Source organism: Pelodiscus sinensis, unplaced genomic scaffold (genome assembly GCF_049634645.1).
Source record: "Pelodiscus sinensis isolate JC-2024 unplaced genomic scaffold, ASM4963464v1 ctg90, whole genome shotgun sequence".
Classification (NCBI taxonomy): Eukaryota; Metazoa; Chordata; order Testudines; family Trionychidae; genus Pelodiscus; species Pelodiscus sinensis.
The window spans coordinates 39,146-58,414 of NW_027465894.1; the positions used below are offsets into that span (position 1 = coordinate 39,146).

The following is a 19,269-nucleotide window of genomic DNA, read 5'->3' on the forward strand; positions in this document are numbered from 1 at the left end:
CTCTCGGGCTAACATAACTATACCCTCTCCTCCCCATCCTGTGCTGATTGCTCTGATAATCCTCCTTTAACCATTCTACATCCTTAACTCTCTCCTGGAAATACATATGCCCATTTTCCAGAGCAGAAACTAGGGCACAAACTTGGCTGAGCTTACAAAGGCTGCACGTCCTGTGTCCTGAGTCCAAATTAGAACTTGGGAGTTTCTAACTCACTGTCTTGCGCTAAGTTTGTGCCTTTACCCTTCATCTTTGTGATGCAGAGAGACCAGAGATTTTCGCAGTGCTCCCAGGGTAGACAAGTTATTTTACCCGTCTGAAGTTCAACTGCTTCTGACGGGCATTGAACCAGGTGTATGAGAAGTGAGGAAGAATTTCCTGCACTCCAACTCCAGAAGTGGCTTTTGAATTGGCGAGAACTGCTGTCTGTCTGGGTTCTTGTATGGTGTCTCATCTCTGCAGCGTCTGACTATCTCTGATTCTCTCTAGACATTCAACACGTCCGAAATCACTAAGCAGTGCCCACAGGCCCGCTGCCTCTTTGCTTTCTACGGAGGGGAGACAGCCTACCACAAATTCCTCATCGCCTTCCAGTTCTATAACCTTTTCATGTTCTTCTGGCTGGCCAACTTTGTGATTGCACTGGGTCAGGTCACGCTCGCTGGAGCCTTTGCTTCCTACTACTGGGCCTTCAAGAAACCTGAGGACATGCCAGCTTTCCCTCTCTTCTCCTCCTTCGGCCGGGCGCTTAGGTGAGCACTGGTGCTTTTCCAAAGAAGGGTTTGGGCTACAGGAGAGAGAACTTCAAAGTAAAAAGGCCAAGGGGCTGCATCTAACCAAGGCCGTCTCCTCCTCTTCCCCGTGCAGGTATCACACTGGTTCGTTGGCCTTCGGCTCTCTGATTCTCGCTATCATCCAAATCATCAGGGTCATTCTGGAGTATCTGGATCACAGGCTGAAAGGTACCCAGCTGAGAAGTTGGGAAAGGGCCGGTGGGGGGCAGATGAGGTGAGCCAGGCTGAGGGGGCAGCTGCGCTTGTCTGTCTCCACAAAAACAACGAGGAGTCCTGGGGCACCTTCGAGATCGGCGGATTTATTTGGGCATCGGCTTTCATGGGTAAAACCCCACGTTGTCCGTGGAGGAGGAGGTGTGACCACCAAGGGTGGGAAACCGGCTTTTCTAGTGAGCCAGCCACACAGCTCAGACGTCAGAAATGGTAACAAAAACCAGTAGGAGAACCCTTCGATTTCCCTGGACGCTCAGTAACAGGCTAGAGGCCATCCCATTTATCTGCACGCTTGACGCGATGAAGGTGGGTTTGAACAGGGGCTGGGAAGGGCTGGCTGCTCAAGACACGAGGAGTCATTCTCCTGCTCTGCTCTGCACCGATTAGGCCTCCGTTGGAGTGTTGCGTCCAGTTCTGGCTTAAACTGCAGCAAGGGAGGTTGAGGTTGGACATCAGGAAAAACTTCCTGCCTGTCAGGGGGGTGAAACACTGGGATAAGTTGCCTGAGGGGGTTGTGGAGTCTCCATCCCTGGAGATATTGAAGAGCAGGTTGGACAGACGCCTGTCAGGGATGGTCTAGCCGGTGCTTGGTCCTGCCATGGGAGCAGGGGACTGGACTCGATGACTTTCGAGGTCCCTACCAGTCCTAGTCTGCTATGATTCCATGAAAAGCCACTTTCCCTTTCACACCTCCTCCTCCCCGGCTGGGAGCGGCCGTGTCCCCCCGGCTGAACAGGCCTCGTTTGCTCTGCTCCTCCCGGGGTCAGGTAACTCCCTTCTGCTCTTGTGCTGCCTCTGGCCTTCCCGCTCCTGCACTGACAAACCGGTCTTTGCCCACCAAGGCTTTTGCCCAAGTAAGTTGCCACGGGGCTCTGTGTTTTCAAGGTGAGCAAAGACCTTCCAGGTCGCATGACGCTGATTTGAGCTTCGTAAGCAGGTGGGATCCTGGCCCTGCTCCCAACATTCCCCTTTCCTTTCCCTTTGCTATCTCCGTATGGAATTTAAACATAGGTACTCCTCGGCACTTCCTTTTGAGCTCAGTTGTCTTCCCTCTAGAGCTTTCTGCCTTCGCGGGGCGAGGGCCCTTCCGTGCGCCTACCCGACCTGCCTGGCAGTGAGTCTGTAGAGCAGCTCTGCCTCTCGGTGCAGAGTTGCACCTGGCACCCTCGTACAGCTCAGTTCTGACTAACTGGCACCAGCGTTGCTGTGACTTGAAGCGCACGAGCAACGTGTGAGGTTTTCATTGGTCTCCAGAACATCCTCTTTGTCCAGTGGGCAGGGCTCTGGCCCCAGATGTGAGGGCTGGAGCTAATGGGAATCCTCAACCTAACACTGCCATGGGAGGCAGAGGAGGAGGCGAAGGACTGTTCCTTGCTTTCTCGGTGCATGCTTTTGACTGTGGCTGCCCAATAAAGAAAAATGGTTCATCTGGGCAAGAGAAGGCAGCTGCCAGCTACATCTGTCCCAGGGAGGAAGCTGCCACAATGAAGCAAGGAGCTAAGAGAAAGGGCTGGAGAACTGGTGGGGTGGGAACTGCACACAGGATGCGGAGGGGGGAGGGACGTGTTGCAGGGAGCAAGGTGTCTCGTGCTCAGATTTGTGGGGCTTGAAGAAATGCTGTTTCCAAGAACGACTTTTTCTCCTGCTCCTCACGCTTTCCCTGTGTCTCCCTTGGGCTTTTAGCTGCAGACAATAAGTTTGCCAAGTTCCTGCTGACCTGTCTCAAGTGCTGCTTCTGGTGCCTGGAAAAGTTTATCAAGTTCTTGAACAGGAACGCATACATCATGGTGAGGACGCCAGTGTCACTCAACAGCCTGTGAACGGGGGAGGCCACGGTAGATTTGGAGATTCTCTAAAGAGCCTGCTTCTGAACACTGCTTGCCACCCTAGCACTGGCTGGCGTCCCCTCGCTCCATGACCATCTCACTTACGGCTTAAGAGTCTTTGGCTCTCCTATGTGCATGGGTCTGGACTCTGGGGCTACGTCCAGACTGCAGTGCTATTTCAGGATATCCCGACATAGCTATTCCTTGCCTTTTGAGCACGCCAGATTTCGAAATAACGGGCGTGCTATTCTGGTGTCCCTGGGTTAAGGGACATTTTGGAATAGCGCTTCGTTTTGAAATTTGGCACTCTGTGTAGCCAATTTGGCCCCATTTCGAAATAGGCGATTTCGAAGGAAGGGTGCAGTGTAGGCGCACCCTGAGTGACCCAACATCCAGCAGTGTCCAGCAGCGCAGCTCACAAGGGGCGTAGGTCTCAAAGAGCAGCCGCGTGGCACATCTGCCCTGGCGGTGTAGTGAAAGGAGGGAGGCTTTTACCTTAATGCAGCTATTCCCATAATAGAAGAACTAGAGGACACCAAATGAAATTAATGGGTAGCAGGTTTAAAACTAATAAAAGAAAGTTCTTCTCCACGCAGCGTGTAGTCAACCTGTGGAACTCCTTGCCAGAGGAGGCTGTGAAGGCTAGGACTATAACAGAGTTTAAAGAGAAGCTAGATAATTTCGTGGAGGTTAGGTCCATAAAAGGCTATTAGCCAGGGGATAAAATGGTGTCCTTGGCCTCTGTCTGTCAGAGGCTAGAGAAGGATGGCAGGAGACAAATCGCTTGATCATTGTCTTCGGTCCACCCTCTCTGGGGTACCTGGTGCTGGCCACTGTCGGCAGACAGGATACTGGGGTAGATGGACCTTTGGTCTGACCCAGTACGGCCGTTCTTTTGTTCTTATGAAAGACCAGCCTGGAGGGTGGCAGTTAGTTGGCAGATCTTTAGCAGGGCAAAATCTTCTGGACAAGACGTAGCGAGTAACCCCATTTCTCCTCTGTGTCTGCCTTTGCGATCCATCCCAGATTGCCATTTACGGCACCAACTTCTGCACCTCTGCCAGGAACGCGTTCTCCCTGCTCATGAGGAACATCATCAGGTAAGAACCTGGAAACGGGTGGAATCCTCCCTCCTCCAGGACCGCCCGATGAGGAAGGAGCCCCCTCTTCCCCAAGGCGACTATTTAGCAGGCTTAGCCGGGGTAGCTGTACTGCCAAATCTGTGAAAGTGGTCTTGGACGTCTTGTCGCGGAGAGGTAGGTGAGTTGAGAATAGGGAATACGAAACAGTCGCTAGATAAGCGGTCAGGGAGATAGTCGAGTCCCTCTTGGAAATAGCCTCTCTGGGGATATGTAAAGGTGGGAATTTGCACCCGAAACCATGTCAGAGACCCTGTGAACCGCTGACTCTCACTGCAGATCTCCAAGGTCTCTCTGGGTATGTCTACACGGCAGAGGTTTTTTTGGGAAAACAGCCATTTTTTCTGACAAAACTTCATTTACGTCCACACTGCAATTGTGTTCTTTTGGGGGGGAAAAAAAATCGAAAGAACATATGGGTTTTCCCAACATCGGTAAACCTCTTTCTACGAGGAGGAAAGCCTTTTCCGAAAGAGCTCTTTCGGAACAAGGCGTGTGTGGAGAGGGAAGGGGGAGTTCTTTCGAGAGAAAAGGAAAAAGCACAGGTGCCCTGGTGGCCGCTCCGTCCATAGCAGTCACAGCTGACGCGAGAGATTCAGTGTGGACGCTATCTGTCGAAAACGCAGATGGCTTTTTTCGATGCGCTTGGGCAGTGTGGACACTCTTTTGGAAGACATTTTTTCGGAAGATCTCTTCTGGAAAAGCTCCTTCCAAAAGAAGCCTGCAGTCCAGACATAGCCTCTGTCCGCCAGGTATCGGGTAACGCAGGCTAGCTCTAGGTTTGCACAAGCCATCGTAGTGACGCTCGTCCTGAGCTATCCTCCTCCCGGAGTGGCTGGGGGCAGGTAGGAGCACTTAGCCTCTCCCCCACATTCCGAAGGGGGACAGAAAGACATTAACATCTCTCTGTTTTCAGGGTGGCTGTTCTAGATAAAGTCACAGATTTTCTGCTCTTCCTGGGTAAACTCCTCATTGTGGGAAGTGTTGGTAAGTTCGGGATCTCAGTGGTCCTCCAGGGCTCACTTCAGCTACAGCCCTTCCCCCGAACCCTGTTGTTGTAGTGACCTGATGAAAACTGCATGTCCTTGCATCTTCTCAGCTCCTTCCAAATCTCCCAGCAATTCTGGGAACCAGCTTCCTTTCATGAGCCCGATTCTCCGTCTCTGAGTTCCCCTTCCCGCCCCCTTGCTGCTTGTCACTGGTGCATCTCCCACACCCCTGCATTGTTGTTCTCTTCTCTCTAGGGATCCTCGCCTTTTTCTTCTTCACTCGCCGGATACAGCCGGTTCAGGACACGGCACCTCCTCTCAATTACTACTGGGTGCCTATTATGGTGGGTGTCTTACTTGCCTTACAGTGCATGTGGGGATGTCGGCTCTTCCCCCAATTGCTGCCCTCCAGGGGCCCCCCTTGGTAAAGGAAGGCGAGTTCGCTCCATTTCCCCTTCAAACCTCTGCCGAATCGGCCGATTAACCGCAGGCATTGCCAGGCAGATGCCCTGCGCCAAAGCCTGGCCAGCCTCCATTCACGCTGCCGCTGAGCTCCGTGGGCCTGTGGGAAGGGAAGGGCGACGGTGAGCCGAGTTTGGCAGGACTTGTCTCTCTTTCAAGGGACAGACCTTCTGCTCTCCACACTGGTATCCGGTTATCGATTCCCGGGGCTAGAGGGAGCTGCGTGATACCCCCTCACGCAGGGCAGAGGTGCTGCCCCAAAACAATTAGGCTCCGCAGTGAGGTGACAACCTGGTTTCTTTTGCAGACTGTGATCGTGGGCTCCTATCTCATCGCGCACGGGTTCTTCAGTGTCTACGCCATGTGTGTGGATACCCTCTTCCTCTGCTTCTGTAAGTAACGGGGCCACCGTGGGGTCGTGCTGTCTTGAGTGTTGTTCTTTTGTCGCTGCACCCCTGTCCCCCCAGAGGGCCGGTCTGAGGGACTGTTCTCCTGACCTTGGCGCACACGGCTTTCCTTTCACTTCCTGTCCCTTCACATGGTTTGCTTCTCCTCTACTGAACTACTCCACCAACAAGGCTTCTGCTTCCAAAAAGGCCCATCGCCCCAGCAAAGGGACCCTCATAAGAGCGGCCAGACTGGGTCAGACCAACGGTCCATCCAGCCCAATGTCCTGTCTGCCCACAGTGGCCAATACCGATGCCCCAGAGGGAGGGAACACAGCAGGTAATCCTCATGGGATCCCTCCCCCATCACCCACCTCCGGAGAAAATGGGGTCCCTCCATCCTCCCCCTTTCCCTGAGTTGGTATCATACTTTCCCCCTTAACCCTGGGGCTTCCCCACACTTCTCATTGCTATTATGGGCACTCACCTCCAGCCTTCCTCTGCCTTGTGCATCGCAACTCCATGACTCTCGAATGCTCCTCTTGCGCATGGGCTGCAATGGGAAGGGTAGGCCTGGGGCTTAGAGCACTTGGGCCCGTTTTAAAATGCCCGGGGATTTAGGAGCACAGGTCTTCAAATCTCCCCCTAAGGGCTGCTTACAGAAATGCACATGCACCAACTTTGCCTGGGTGATTGAAAACGGTGAACGCTAACTCCTCCTGTGGTTTCAATAATTGTGACGTTCTCTGTCTTCCCCCGTTCACCATCCCCACTACCGCTCTAACATGCAGCTCCTGTGACCCTGCATGGTAGCACTAGACTGTTGTATCCCACAAGAGTCGTCTCTGGAATCTGTTTTAATCACTGATGTTCTTGGTGTTTTGACCTCAGTGGTGGAATCTAATTGCAGCTAATGTCTGTTGTTTCCTTCTTTTTTTCTCTCCCTCTGTTGTTGTTCTCTCTTATTTTGGCTGCGCTGCTCTCCTTGCTCCTCTACTGCTTCTCATTCATCTACCTGGGCTTGCACAAAGGTGAAGACCTGGAGAGGAATGATGGATCGCCTGAGCGACCTTACTACATGTCCCCCGAGCTGAGTGAAATCCTGCTGAAGGGGAGCTTAGAATCGCCCAAAAGTGCTGATAGCCAAGGATAGGGCTCAGCTTTCTGAGCAGAGGGGGCTAGTGCATGTGAGTGTCTTGTAGAAGACGCGTGCTCACTCGGCCAGCCTGTAACCGTGGGCCATTCTTCCAAGCTGCTCCCTGGGGCCACTTGCCCTGGGAATTCCGGAGGGGAGAGGGGGTGCTGAGTGTGGAAGGACCGTGCAAATGGGCGAATGCTGTGTCACTCCTTCCCCGATTGACATTCTTGTACCAAAATGGGTGGAACTATAATTGGAACACTTGTGCATGTGACAGAATCATCTCTTAGAATGGAGCTGGAGTCCTACCTGCCTATTAATGCATGAGCGGTAACAGTCTACTGACCTACCCAACAAGGCCCTGCCGCCACAGAAGCCAAAGCTGGGTTTATATCTACACAGGATAGTGTCTGTCTCACTCGCTAAAACAATGACCTTGCATCCACCCCTAGAGCAAAAGTGCCATTGTAGCTGCTTTTGGAATGTCCCTTGAAAGTCGCCTGACCTTTGCCCCGTCCTTTTCTAGGGTCAATCTGCAAAGAGAAACAAACAACTCCGCACAGTTGGGGAGATGCTAGTTTGTAGATTGACCAAGAGGTTTACAGCTGTCCACATGCTAGTCTGTTCTGGGGGCAGCTCTGTTTTCCTCTTTATTGCTCAGCCCTCCTGCTAGCTGCAAGGAGAAACTCAGCACTTTCCTCACTGTGCTCTCTCTCTACAAAATGCAGCCAGCAGATTTGGAGTTTTCTTTACTAGGTGGCATATGCTTCACTTTCAAATATGTTGTGGGATCCATGTGCGTCCTGGGAACCTATTTGTCCCGTGGTGGAATTCTCTCTATTTAAAGCAGGAAACTTGTAGCTGCTGTTTTTTCACACTGACTCTTTAGAGGGGTTATATTTGGGGAATGTTCGAGCTGGCAGGATCTATCGAGTGAGAGAGAGAGATGAAGTTGAAAGGTCTAATCGATCTTTTCACTTGTACGTAGTTTCACTTACATAGAATTCTTCCCGTCTGTCTCCCTCTTCACGGGTGGCTACTCAATTAACCAGTAACTAAATGGAAGGTGGTGGATCTCCGTGGTAACCGGCTTACATAGTTCTGCTTGTTCCTGAGGTAGCCGGGCTGATGTTTCCATGGGAGAGGTAGATGGAGGGAGTACAGCAGCATTGCAGGGTTAAAGCCTCAAGGTGTTTCAGCTAAGACCCTGGCACCTTCTTAGCTTGCAGACCACTGCAGTGATGGCATTTGAGTGGCAGATAACTGGCTGCAGGTGTAGGAAACTGAGCTATATAGAACAGGGAGGCATTCCTTAGCTACTATGACTTCTCTTTGGCCACTTAGACCAGTCAGCAAGTCCAGGTGCCAGAAGGATCTGTGATCACCTACCCAGTGTGAATGCTTGGCAGAGAAAAGGGCCCATTTTAACTGGCAGATATTGTATCTGGGAGGCGTTGCAGCACAGTGGTGGAGAGAAATGCTCTAACCTCTCTAGGTTCAGTTGTACTGATGGCCACGTTTTAAAGTTCTTGGCATCTGAAATGTGCCCACAAACACCCGCTGGATCTTCACCGTATTTTCTGCTTAACATACCAAGAACCAGAAGGATATTGAGAGATTTGTCGTCTTATTTTGATTCATTTATTTAGGATGAGTCCTTTCCTTGGGGATTTGATTCTGTGAACACTGCCAAATCTTGCGTTACAAATTCTCATCCAAATAAGGTTCCTGTCTTTGGAGTCTGATCCTCCTAGGTCAAAGTTTCTATGCTCATGCCCTCATCGCGATGCCGTTAACCTCAAAATATTCCAGGATCGTTTCACTCAGCCATGAAAACTCATGGTCTCAGTGTTTTTTGGCTGCTGTTCTCCTATGACTTTTGGTGGAGCGGCTGCTCTGCTCTCAACAGCCAGGGACAGACCTCATTCTTCTGTATCTATTGTGTGCTAACGGGTGTTGTACGCTAGGTGGCCTGGGCCAAACACATAGCAAGTGGCTTGCTTTACAACCAAGTCATGAGCAGTTACTCCTTGTTCTTCAGTGCAGTGTGGGCACCGTCTTGCCACGCTGTCCCCAAGTAAGGATCATCTCTGTGTTTCCAAGTAAGGATACTACTAAGCAACCTGCTCTGTCCACCCAGGAACCCCCTGTCCAAACTGCTTTGTAACCTGACACCAGACCCTCTGCTCCCAACCCTCTTTCTTCCAAACAGATGCTGATAAACAGCCTCACTTCAGAGTCCAATACTCTGCCCTTAAAATGGGGGTGGTACAAGTGTAAGTCTGACTTTGACATGTGGAAGGGGCGTACATTAAAGGCTGCAGAAGACTGGCAGGCTATACACACGTGCACTGCCTGTGAAAAGCATCCTAGCTGGGTATTTAACAGATGTGTATTGCATCTGCTCTTTCAGTACTTCTGGCTCCTGTCCAGTTACTTCACCTTCTATGACCATCGCAGGCACAACAGCAACTTTCTCCAGAATCCAACTCCTGAAAAGATTGTGCATGTAGATGTAAGAGCACCTGCTCTTTAGATGGCCAACAGATGTGTATGTAAGAGGGTTGGCACGCCCCGTAACTGGATCTAGTGTGAGGTGTTTACAACCCTGCGATACTCAAGCGCTGTATTTTAACCCCCTCCCCTGGGGGGGAATTTTCTCATTGCAGTGGAAGACCTGGAGCGTAACGATGGGTCCACCGAAAAGCCTTATTTCATGTCGACGAATTTGAAAAAACTTCTGAAGAAGACCAACAAAGGTCAAGGGGATGCATAGCGCCCCTCTCTTTGCTCACGGCCATCTTCACTTCAATTTGTCCCTTCCGTTTTCATTTCAGGAGCAAATCTGCATGGATAAATAACAGCATTAAGTGCTATTAGTCCAATATGCAAACCTTGTTAGTACCTTGTGAGCTGTAATATCCTTTACTCAAATTAAGGTGGACAGCTTTGGTTGTCAGCCTCTGCATTGGTCAGGAGTTTGTCAAGAGCCGTGGAAATGGTTTCTGGAGAGCATTTTGCTGGATTTTCCTGCCTCTGATAGAGACAGGATTAGCATCAGTTTTCCTACTAAAGATTGTTAGACGCTGCTCAGTAAAAACCGAGACCACTGCACTAATGGACAGGTATCCACTGCTGCAGAACCCAGCAGTTCCGGGACCCTCTTGGTCTCAGGAGATGAATGGGTCAGTTTATAGCCGAGGCCCACTGATGTAAAGTTAACTGGCCCTGCCTTTGCCCATCTCTATCTGTTCAGAGACAGAATTCCGTCTACAGCACTATGAAGTCAGCACCTATCACAGATTCACACACCCCAAATTAATTTTAAAATTAATCAGCCATGCCAGTAGAGCTACATCCTTACTTCCTCCATTAACTTGCTAAAACATCACTAACATACTTGAGTGCACTCCAATACTACCATGCTGGATACCTTAAATACCTTAATAGATTTAAGAAATACACCTACTAATGCCTTGTTTTCATGGATGATGGTAGGGGCAGGAGAGAAACCCTAGTGTTAACTAAGCTGTAGAACTTGAAGAGCAAAGGAAATGTGAAATATTCAGCTGAGCACCTGGTAGGGAGCGTGGGTGTCTAGATAGAACATTATCCCTTAATGCTGATGACTGTTTGTTTCATTTCTTCAGGGAGATTGACAGTCCAGGAGTGTGGTGCTTCTGTACCTTTAACCTGTTTGGTTTATTGGAAAAATCCAGCATTATATGCAAAAACTCATTTGAATGCATGGGAAAGAAAGGTTGCTCATTGTTGCTTTATCCATGTACATATGTATAGAAAAAGAGCTGGCTAATGTAAAAGTATTGTTATCTGTACTGAAACAAACCAAAGGGTCTAACAAAGAAACTTGCCTCACAGTTTTGAAAGCCACTGCATCCTCTGAACTCTACCATCAGCTGGGATGCTCCAGTCCCGTGGCAGCTTCCACCTAGAGAAACAGCAGCAGTGTGTCTGAGACTAGGGGCTACTGCCCCTGAACATTAGAAAGCCCAATGTTGCAAATGAAGTTATCAGGCACGTTAAGAATCACTGTAGTTCTGTTTAGTCACCTCTCTGATTGTGTCCATTGCTGGCAATACTGGTAATGTACCACAAGTGCAATTGTACTTGCACCAGCAACAGAACAAGCTGCAGAGTAGACAGAACTCAGGTTCTTACCAGTGAGCAGAGTTGGCCGGGATGGTGGGAAGAAAGGACAGGCCTCAGGCTGCGCTAGAGTATCCATCGTTGCTACTGCTAGTCGTGAATTCCAGGTTTGATTTTCACTAGGCTTTTGTGAGGCTTTCTAGGGGCTAGAAAAGGTGATCCACCTCATGACTTCATTTTATTATTTTTAATATGCTTAAACAAATAGAAATGGGGGCTATTTGGATAGTTTACAACCTCCAAAGGGTGCAGGAGCACAGAGATGTAAGGCGAGGTTTTCTGGACTCTTTACTTTTTTAAAATAAAAAGGAATTCAAAATATTTTAATTTGGCCAGTTTATTGTAACTCTTGCTTTGTGCTAACTTTTTTATGCCTATTTTTAGAAGCCTTTTGCACCTGTAGTATTTTTGTAAGATATGAGAATTGTTTTATATCTGAAGTATTAAAGGGTTTTGATTTTGCACATTTTGTTGTGATGAGTTGCACCCCCCCTAGCTCCAGTATTGTTATTGGTCAACACTGCTTCTCTGGTTTCAACAGAGATCTTTGGTATTGCCATAGCAGACCTTAGCCATAAAGTCACATCAACCTGAAGTGCAGCATAGATCTCATTGCAACCATAAATTTGTGGCAGATTTTTTGTATATCTATAAACTTTTGTTAAGTTTTCACCTCTCTCCAACTGCTAAGGGGCTTTGCACATTCAAAGGGCCATTTTTGTTTTAAAATAAGTAAATAAAAGCGACCACGTTGTTGTTGAGTTTGCAGAGGCAGCTCCGGCTACTCTTTTAAACCAGTCTGCAATGGAAACAGCTCACCTGAATAATGGTGTTGCTATTTATTTAATACTTAGAACGTCACAAGTTCAAAGCACTTGTCAAATGCAAGAGCCCCCCCAAAGTCCTGTTTAGGTAGGTGTTATCCCCACTGTACCAGTGGGGAACCGGTGGCCGAGATGTATTGTGCCCTTACCCAAAGCTTCCATTTGGTATCAGAACTGTGCACTGAAACTTAGTCCTAGAACTGGTCCTTTGGACCACTGGTTCTCAAAAGCAGTGTCTACAGTAAGGGTATGTCTAGACTAAAGGCTTCTTTCAAAATATGCTTTTTCAGAAGAGTTTTCCGAAAAAACTTCTTCCAAAATAGAGCGTCCACACTGTCCAAGCGCATCGAAAAAGCGATCTGCTTTTTCAAAAGATAGCGTCCATTCAGTGTGAACACCATGTTGCATTTTAGCTGTGATTACTATGGATGGAGTGGCCACCAGGGCACCTGTGCTTTTTCCTCTTTCCTCTTCTTCTTTCGAAAGAACTCCCTGTCCCGTCCATGCACACTTTTCTGAAAGAGCTCTTTTGGAAAAGGCGTTATTCCTTGTAGAATGAGGTTTACCAGTGTCGGGAAAACCCCTGCAGTCTTTCGATTTTCTTTTGAAAGAACGCAATAGCAGTGTGGACGTAAGTGCAGGGTTTTTTTTTTTTTATAAACGGCTGTTTTTCCAACTAAACCCTGCAGTCGAGATGCACCTTAAACTGATTTGTTGCTGACAATAGCAGGCCGTCACCAATCACCTTGGTGTGGAAAAAGCTCTGCTGCTGTCGAAGGAACAAATTATTCCTCATTTCTGTGTTATAAGGAAGTCTGACCAAGCTGTACCAACTCGCAGGCCAAAAAAACCAAACCAGCCCCGAACACAGCATGAGAGAATCTCACACAATCGATTTTAGTGATGCCACTTATCTCAAAGTGCACAGATGCTACAGTTATAAGGGCAGCGTAAGAATCTCTATATAAAAAGAAAAAAACCTGAATGTGCCAAGCTGGAGTTGCCCCCTGCCAATGAGTCATTGGCTGAACGTCATCTTTGAAACAATGACAGCCTGTTACATAGATCACGAGGGTGCCGTGAAGTGAAATCCCCAAACCTGACACCATCTACCTGTCTCCTACAGCTGGGCCTTGCCAGACAGCTAGTGATCCCTTCAGTGGGATTATATATACCAAAAATGTCCACAGCAGCTGTATTAAAAGATTTCTCATTCCACCCTTGCATAGACTCCTGGTGCCTCCTTTAGAATTCCCTTTCCATCTAAAATATGTCTGGGTATGTCCAGTTTATGTATATTTACAGTGCCACTTTTTAAACTAATTATAAAGAGAGGGTAACCTAACTGCATTTCTAGGAAATAAGACAATTGCTCCTTAAAAACCACCTTTTCCTCTACTACATGGCACAAAATCCTAGACTTATAATGCACGCTCCTTGGCACGATTATTAGCTGAAAACTGACTAGCTGAGCAAATGCTGCTTACTGCAGATGGGTTGTGGGACAGTAAGCACCAGATATGGAATGTTTAGGACAGGATAAATGCTTACCAAAGTAAGGGAGCAGGAGTGGTTCTAGAAACTAAACTACAGATTTGAGTTAAAGATGTCCAGGCATCGAATGGAAAATGTTTTCAGAATGCTTTGTGCAAGGTTTCTCTGTGGCTTTTTCATCTCTTCCACGTTCTTGTGCTAGGGGTGTTTGCATGACGGCAGGCTCTGTGGGTGGTCTATGTCTGCTGCTTGTTTCTCCAGCTCAACTGCTAATTATCTAACAATCAGCTGGTTGCTGTAGAAATAAAGTTCTAAAATAGCAGGTGCCCAGGAAGACTAGCAGCAAAGGAGGTCTCAGGACCTTTCTGTTAGATTATTCTCATAAAATGGCTCATTTTAAGCCATTATGGAAAGTAGATTTGTGTTGTCAGACATAGAAGAGTTGACGAGAAAAAATAGTTCCAGCAGAAACCATTGCTCAGGATTGTGATTTACTCTGCAGACTCAGCTGTGGTCTATGTAACTATGGAATTTAAGAAACTGGATGAGGAGGAAATCCTAGTTAAATTTCCCAATGGAAATCAGATTGAACACCAGAAAGCATCTCCTTCTGCCTTCATAGTCGTGATTTGTAATGTATCCTTTTCCTCTTTTTAAAGATAACTACACTTACACTACGCTGTGTGGATCATGCTTCCTTAGTCATCCTCGTGTATTAGATAAGCATTGGCAGTGTCCTGCCTTCTACAGCAAAGGGACCTCTCTCTTTTTAAGGGGCCGTTGAGAATCTTAATGTTGCCAAATCACTCAGCCTGGAAAGAGGGTCTAGTTCATTTACACAGGCTCTGTGTAGTGAGATGCTCATGCCCCAAAATGAACTCCAGTGATTGACTGGTAGGTTGTGACTTGGTGAGTCTCACTATCTCCTGCCGGAAGCCAGTGTGATTAACTTTTTTCTCCCATCTACCTGAGCTGCTGCTTAAAGCCATAATTGCTCACCTTACCTTTAAGAACGGTCCCTGACTGCCTTTATGTGTCTACAAACCACTCATGTTCCTCCTCTTTCCCTGGATCCTTTACAGCTGATCCTGCAATGGTATGTTGCCTGTACACAGACGGCAGGATTGTCCCTCTATGTTGTTGTGAGGATTGTCCCTTATGTTGATTTCCCAACGATGCTCCTTCTATGCACGGAGGCTTTTTATACAAAATGAAATAAAACCCCACAACCTTAGGCTGGGGGTAGGTGTATATTTCCAATGTATGTGTGATGTTCTGTTCTTGATGTCAGCATTCCAATCACAAATAAAGTGCCTACTTGGACTGGAACTAGGCTTTTCTCCGAGTGGATCTTTCTGGTTTGTGTGACTCATCCTTTGCCAGAATAACTTCACTACTTTCCTATCACAGTAACTCTACCACATGCGGCACTGACTGGTGCCAAATGCCCAAGTTTTCTCTGGGAAAGGGAGAACACAACCAGACCAACGCTTGGCCCAAAGTAAATGTAATAGAGCGTCAGCCACTGTGGCCTTATCTAAACAGATAATTTTAAGGAGTTCCTCCACCACCGGACCAATGCTGATACTAGAAACACGTGGAGCACTTGTGTGGATGAGCTGCTTGCTTTCTTTGCCAATGAATTGTCTAGGCTGCTGAGGTAGACGACAGTGTCTAGCGGTCTATGTACGACACCTTTTATCTAGCTGGAATGGCTAAAAATAGCAGTAAAGATGCAGTAGCATCCATGATGTGGCAGCTTTGCTGTGATTTAGCATTGTGCACGTTAAAGGTAGTACAGGTTAGAGATGTAATAGTGGAGTCGATTAACCAATAAGCAAAAGCTTATAGGTGAATGCTATAGACTACACACATTCCCCCCCACACACACCACCAGTAAATTTTTTAGCAGGCTGGCCAGCAGCCCGGCTCAGTCCTGGCTTGGGCCAAGTCCAGTACCTACCCTCACTGCAGCTCTGCACTTCCGTGTATTAGGAGCCAGGAAGTCCAGTTCAATTCCGGCTCATGCCAGATCCGGTAGCTCAGCCCCCACCCTGGTCAGGGGCTGCTGCCACTCAGTGTTGCTGCCTCTATCAGAGGAGCAACAGGCAACTGGCCCATGAGGGGAGCCGGTTTTTAAACTGGCTCCCCTCGCAGACCAGCTCCCGCCTGGCACCCCCCACTGACACAGAGGCAGCACCGTGGAGTGGCAGGGGGTTCCTTGAGAGTGAGGCTGGGTGCACTGGCTGCCAGCCCCACCCCGGGGACTATAAATTGAGAAACCGATAAGAATTCATGAGGTTAATCGACTATTCAGTTAACCAATATTTAACATCCCAACCACAGGTATGCCTATCTAGGCTACAACTGCACTGTACACATACCCAGAGTCTGGATCAAATGGCTGCTAATACCATCTTATGGCTGTTTCCTGACATTTTAAGGACATTAGCACTCAGCCCCAGGGACTTGGTCACTCTGCTGTTTGCCAAAATCATCCTAAAGCGTTACAAATTAACCTGGCAAATTTCTAGACAATGCCATAATATTTCCCATAAATGGTGCAACACTTTCTTCTTTCCCACAGTTGCATTCTCCCTTTCACGTTGATACTTGGACTTAGCAAATGCAAAGAAACCAAACCAAAAATTCTACCACAGCACCACTGTGAAAGAAAAGCACTAAGTTCTTCACCCTATGCACTGTTCAGCTGCTCGGTGGGTCACCCATCCATCCAAAACCAAACTCACCATTTTCTGCCTTTTCTTTACATGGAAGACCTCTCAGCTACAGTGGGTAGCAGGATCCTCTTTTGTTGACTGCATTGAAACAATATAATTTATTAAACAAGTGCATGTAGCGCAACCAGGCTAGTAACACACAGGTCCTGTGTCTGTCTGCATTATAAAACTAACAAGTAATACAAAGATAAGCGATTAGCCATGGCTAATATCTTCATGTCATGGGCTCTCAAATGAATTCTTTGGAGTAATGTCGTCATGGTATAAAATATTCAGTGGAACAGTTCAACCAAAGATTGCTGTAGCAAAGGAGGCACCCTTGTAGTTGTTATTTGTCAACTTGCCAACAGTCTGGAACCTGCTCCAGGTGAAATGTACAGAATTTTAAAAGCCGCTAAGCACCCAAGCATAATATTGGCTCTTGCTTGCTTGGAAGCAGACTACAAATGGCTTGCTTGGTGAGTTCATAAGACTGGCAAAGCCTGGATTTGACCCTGCAAACCTCACATGACTTCAGTAGCCTGAGTCAGCAACACAGGACTGTGCACTTGACCACTTGGTCACTGGCTGTTTTTGTTCATGGGGGGACCCCACCTGCGGCCAGCACTGAAGGAGAACGTAACCACTTCTCTCCTCCTGTCCAAGTATGACTCTGCAGGATGGAGAAAGGTAACAAGACAAGGAAGAATGGAGAGCATTGAAGGAAATGGCAACTTTTCCTACTCTTCCAACTTGGAGATATAGTCATCTGGGCTCAGCAAAGGCAGACACCCCCCACTGGTGCACAATGCGCCTTCTAATCTTTTCCATCCATGTGCAGATTATTTCCATCCAGGTGTGGGATAATTTTTATGTGCAGAGGCTTATGCAAACGTGCACCACCAGTAAATGCAAAACCTACCTGTGGGCACTCTGCTAATCAGCTAGGCAGCATGTGAATCTCTCCTGAGAAGTGACAAGTGCCCAGCTAACAGGGAACGCTGCATGGGCCTCAGTCCTGTCATCTGTGCCTTCCTCATTCTGCTGAAGATCCTCACACATGCATGCAGTGACCGAAAATATCTGAGACCCTCCATACCCCATCTCATAACAGGTGTAAGACAAGCAGCCATCCAGTGATCCTTTTCATGCTCCCTTTACGAAAGGATGGACAACTGCTGTCAGCTTCCCCACCATCCTTTCTACTCACATTTCATCCTTCAGGGCTTCAGATTCTTCCCTCTGTGCCCCCCTGCCATCTATTCTGTATTTGTATTTTGTCTCCTTCCGCTGAAGCATCGACAATGGCTATAGCTGCCTGGTTCTTGTTCACATCATGCTTAGAGTATAAAGGTATGCCATATGCTAATTTGGGAAGATTTTTCCCCAGGTAAACTTGCCAGTGACCTTTGGGTTTTTATTTCTTCCACTGTGGCTTGGGGCATGGACTGCTTGCCAGGATCATATGGGAATCTCTCATTTAATCAGCTTCCTGCCGTAGGCATTGATGCATCACCCTCATTCTTTGTTTCTTCCCACAGCACATTACAGTTTAGCCTCCTGAGGGCTGTAATACATGGGTCTAATTTCAGTGGTTCAGAAGCTTCAGAGGGTAGCAGAGTTAGCCTGTACAAGATAAACTTCAAAAACAACAAATGGGCTGGTAGCACTTCAAAGACAAACAAAACATGTCGATGGGATCATGAGCTTTCGGGGCCACAGCCCACTTCTTCAGCTGACCGGAGTTTGTTTACCATGCAGGTGGTGGGTGACACACCGGCGATCAGACTGGACAATCAGGTGGTCCCTTCAGCCCTTAAAAGTACTGTGGTTGCTGTGCAATCCCCCATTTCATGCTCCCTTTCCCTCATGGTGAATATATGGCTGCCACTCACACCTTCCTGTTACTCACGGGGCTGCTTCCTGCCACCCCTCATCACCCCTTCTCCTCACAGGTATCAGGGAAACTACCTCTTAGGCCCCCTCCCCTTGAGGCGGCCATTCCCTGGTTACTTCATGTCCCCTTCTCCTCAGGGGCCCATGCCCTACTTCCACCCCCTTCCCACCGGGGCACTCATCGCACATTACTGCCCCCCACCCTCCTTATCTCCCAGAATAGCCACCCCCACTGCCTCCTTCCCTTCAGGGCAGGCCCCTCAACCCCCCCCCTTCCCCTCAGGGCAGCCTGTTCTCTGCCCCTTACCCCCCCTTGCCCTCTGGGCGCCCCCCCACTGCCCCTCACCCCCCTTGCCCTCTGCACCCCCCCACTGCCCCTCACCCTCTGTGTGCCCCCCCACTACCCCTCACCCCCCCTTGCCCTCTGCACCCCCCCACTGCCCCTCACCCTCTGTGCGCCCCCCCACTGCCCCTCACCCTCCCTTGCCCTCTGCACCCCCCCACTGCCCCTCACCCTCTGTGCGCCCCCCCACTGCCCCTCACCCCCCTTGCCCTCTGCACCCCCCCACTGCCCCACACCCCCCTTGCCCTCTGCACCCCCCCACTGCCCCACACCCCCCTTGCCCTCTGCACCCCCCCACTGCCCCTCACCCTCTGTGCGCCCCCCCCACTGCCCCTCACCCCCCCTTGCCCTCTGCACCCCCCCACTGCCCCTCACCCTCCCTTGCCCTCTGCACCCCCCCACTGCCCCTCACCCTCTGTGCACCCCCCCACTGCCCCTCACCCCCCCTTGCCCTCTGCACCCCCCCACTGCCCCTCACCCTCTGTGCACCCCCCCACTGCCCCTCACCCCCCCTTGCCCTCTGCACCCCCCCACTACCCCTCACCCTCGGGACACCCCCCCACCGCCCCTCGCCCCCCATGGCCTCTGGGCGCCCCCCCACTACCCCTCACCCCCCCTTGCCCTCTGGGCGCCCCCCCCCACTGCCCCTCACCCCCCATGGCCTCTGGGCGCCCCCCCACTACCCCTCACCCCCCCTTGCCCTCTGGGCGCCCCCCCACTGCCCCTCGCCCCCCTTCCCCATCAACGCCCCGGCGCGGGGGGGTGTCAGCGGCTCTAGCCCCGCCCCGCGCACCTGCCCCAGCTCCCGCGCGCCGCGCCGCCACCCCCTCGTTCCGAGCCCGAGGCGCCGCGCTTCGCAAGGGAGGCGGAGCCAAGCCGG

The 19,269-nt window shown here is 49.6% G+C and overlaps 1 protein-coding gene and 1 long non-coding RNA gene across 5 annotated transcripts in view; one reads left to right on the forward strand and one right to left on the reverse strand.

Moving 5' to 3' along the window:
• SLC44A2 (solute carrier family 44 member 2 (CTL2 blood group)) overlaps nt 1–12,589 on the forward strand; it is a 34,931-nt gene extending 22,342 nt beyond the window's left edge. For 2 of the 4 annotated variants that reach the window (XM_075916118.1, XM_075916119.1), the window contains exons 15-23: nt 488–750; nt 866–960; nt 2,689–2,792; nt 3,858–3,931; nt 4,887–4,957; nt 5,215–5,303; nt 5,729–5,813; nt 6,839–6,994; nt 9,615–12,589. In XM_075916118.1, the coding sequence (XP_075772233.1) occupies nt 488–750; nt 866–960; nt 2,689–2,792; nt 3,858–3,931; nt 4,887–4,957; nt 5,215–5,303; nt 5,729–5,813; nt 6,839–6,960 (903 nt within the window). In that variant the 3' untranslated portion in view covers nt 6,961–6,994; nt 9,615–12,589. The remainder of the gene's footprint in view (nt 1–487; nt 751–865; nt 961–2,688; nt 2,793–3,857; nt 3,932–4,886; nt 4,958–5,214; nt 5,304–5,728; nt 5,814–6,838; nt 6,995–9,614) is intronic. The other 2 variants (XM_075916120.1, XM_075916121.1) reach the window with 1 other exon arrangement.
• Nucleotides 12,590–12,873: 284 nt separating this feature from the next.
• Nucleotides 12,874–18,342, reverse strand: LOC142824321 (uncharacterized). The gene is made up of 2 exons (XR_012899239.1): nt 17,905–18,342; nt 12,874–16,249 (listed from the first exon to the last, which is right to left on the reverse strand). It is a non-coding gene; the product is annotated as an uncharacterized LOC142824321 (long non-coding RNA).
• Nucleotides 18,343–19,269: the final 927 nt, after the last annotated feature.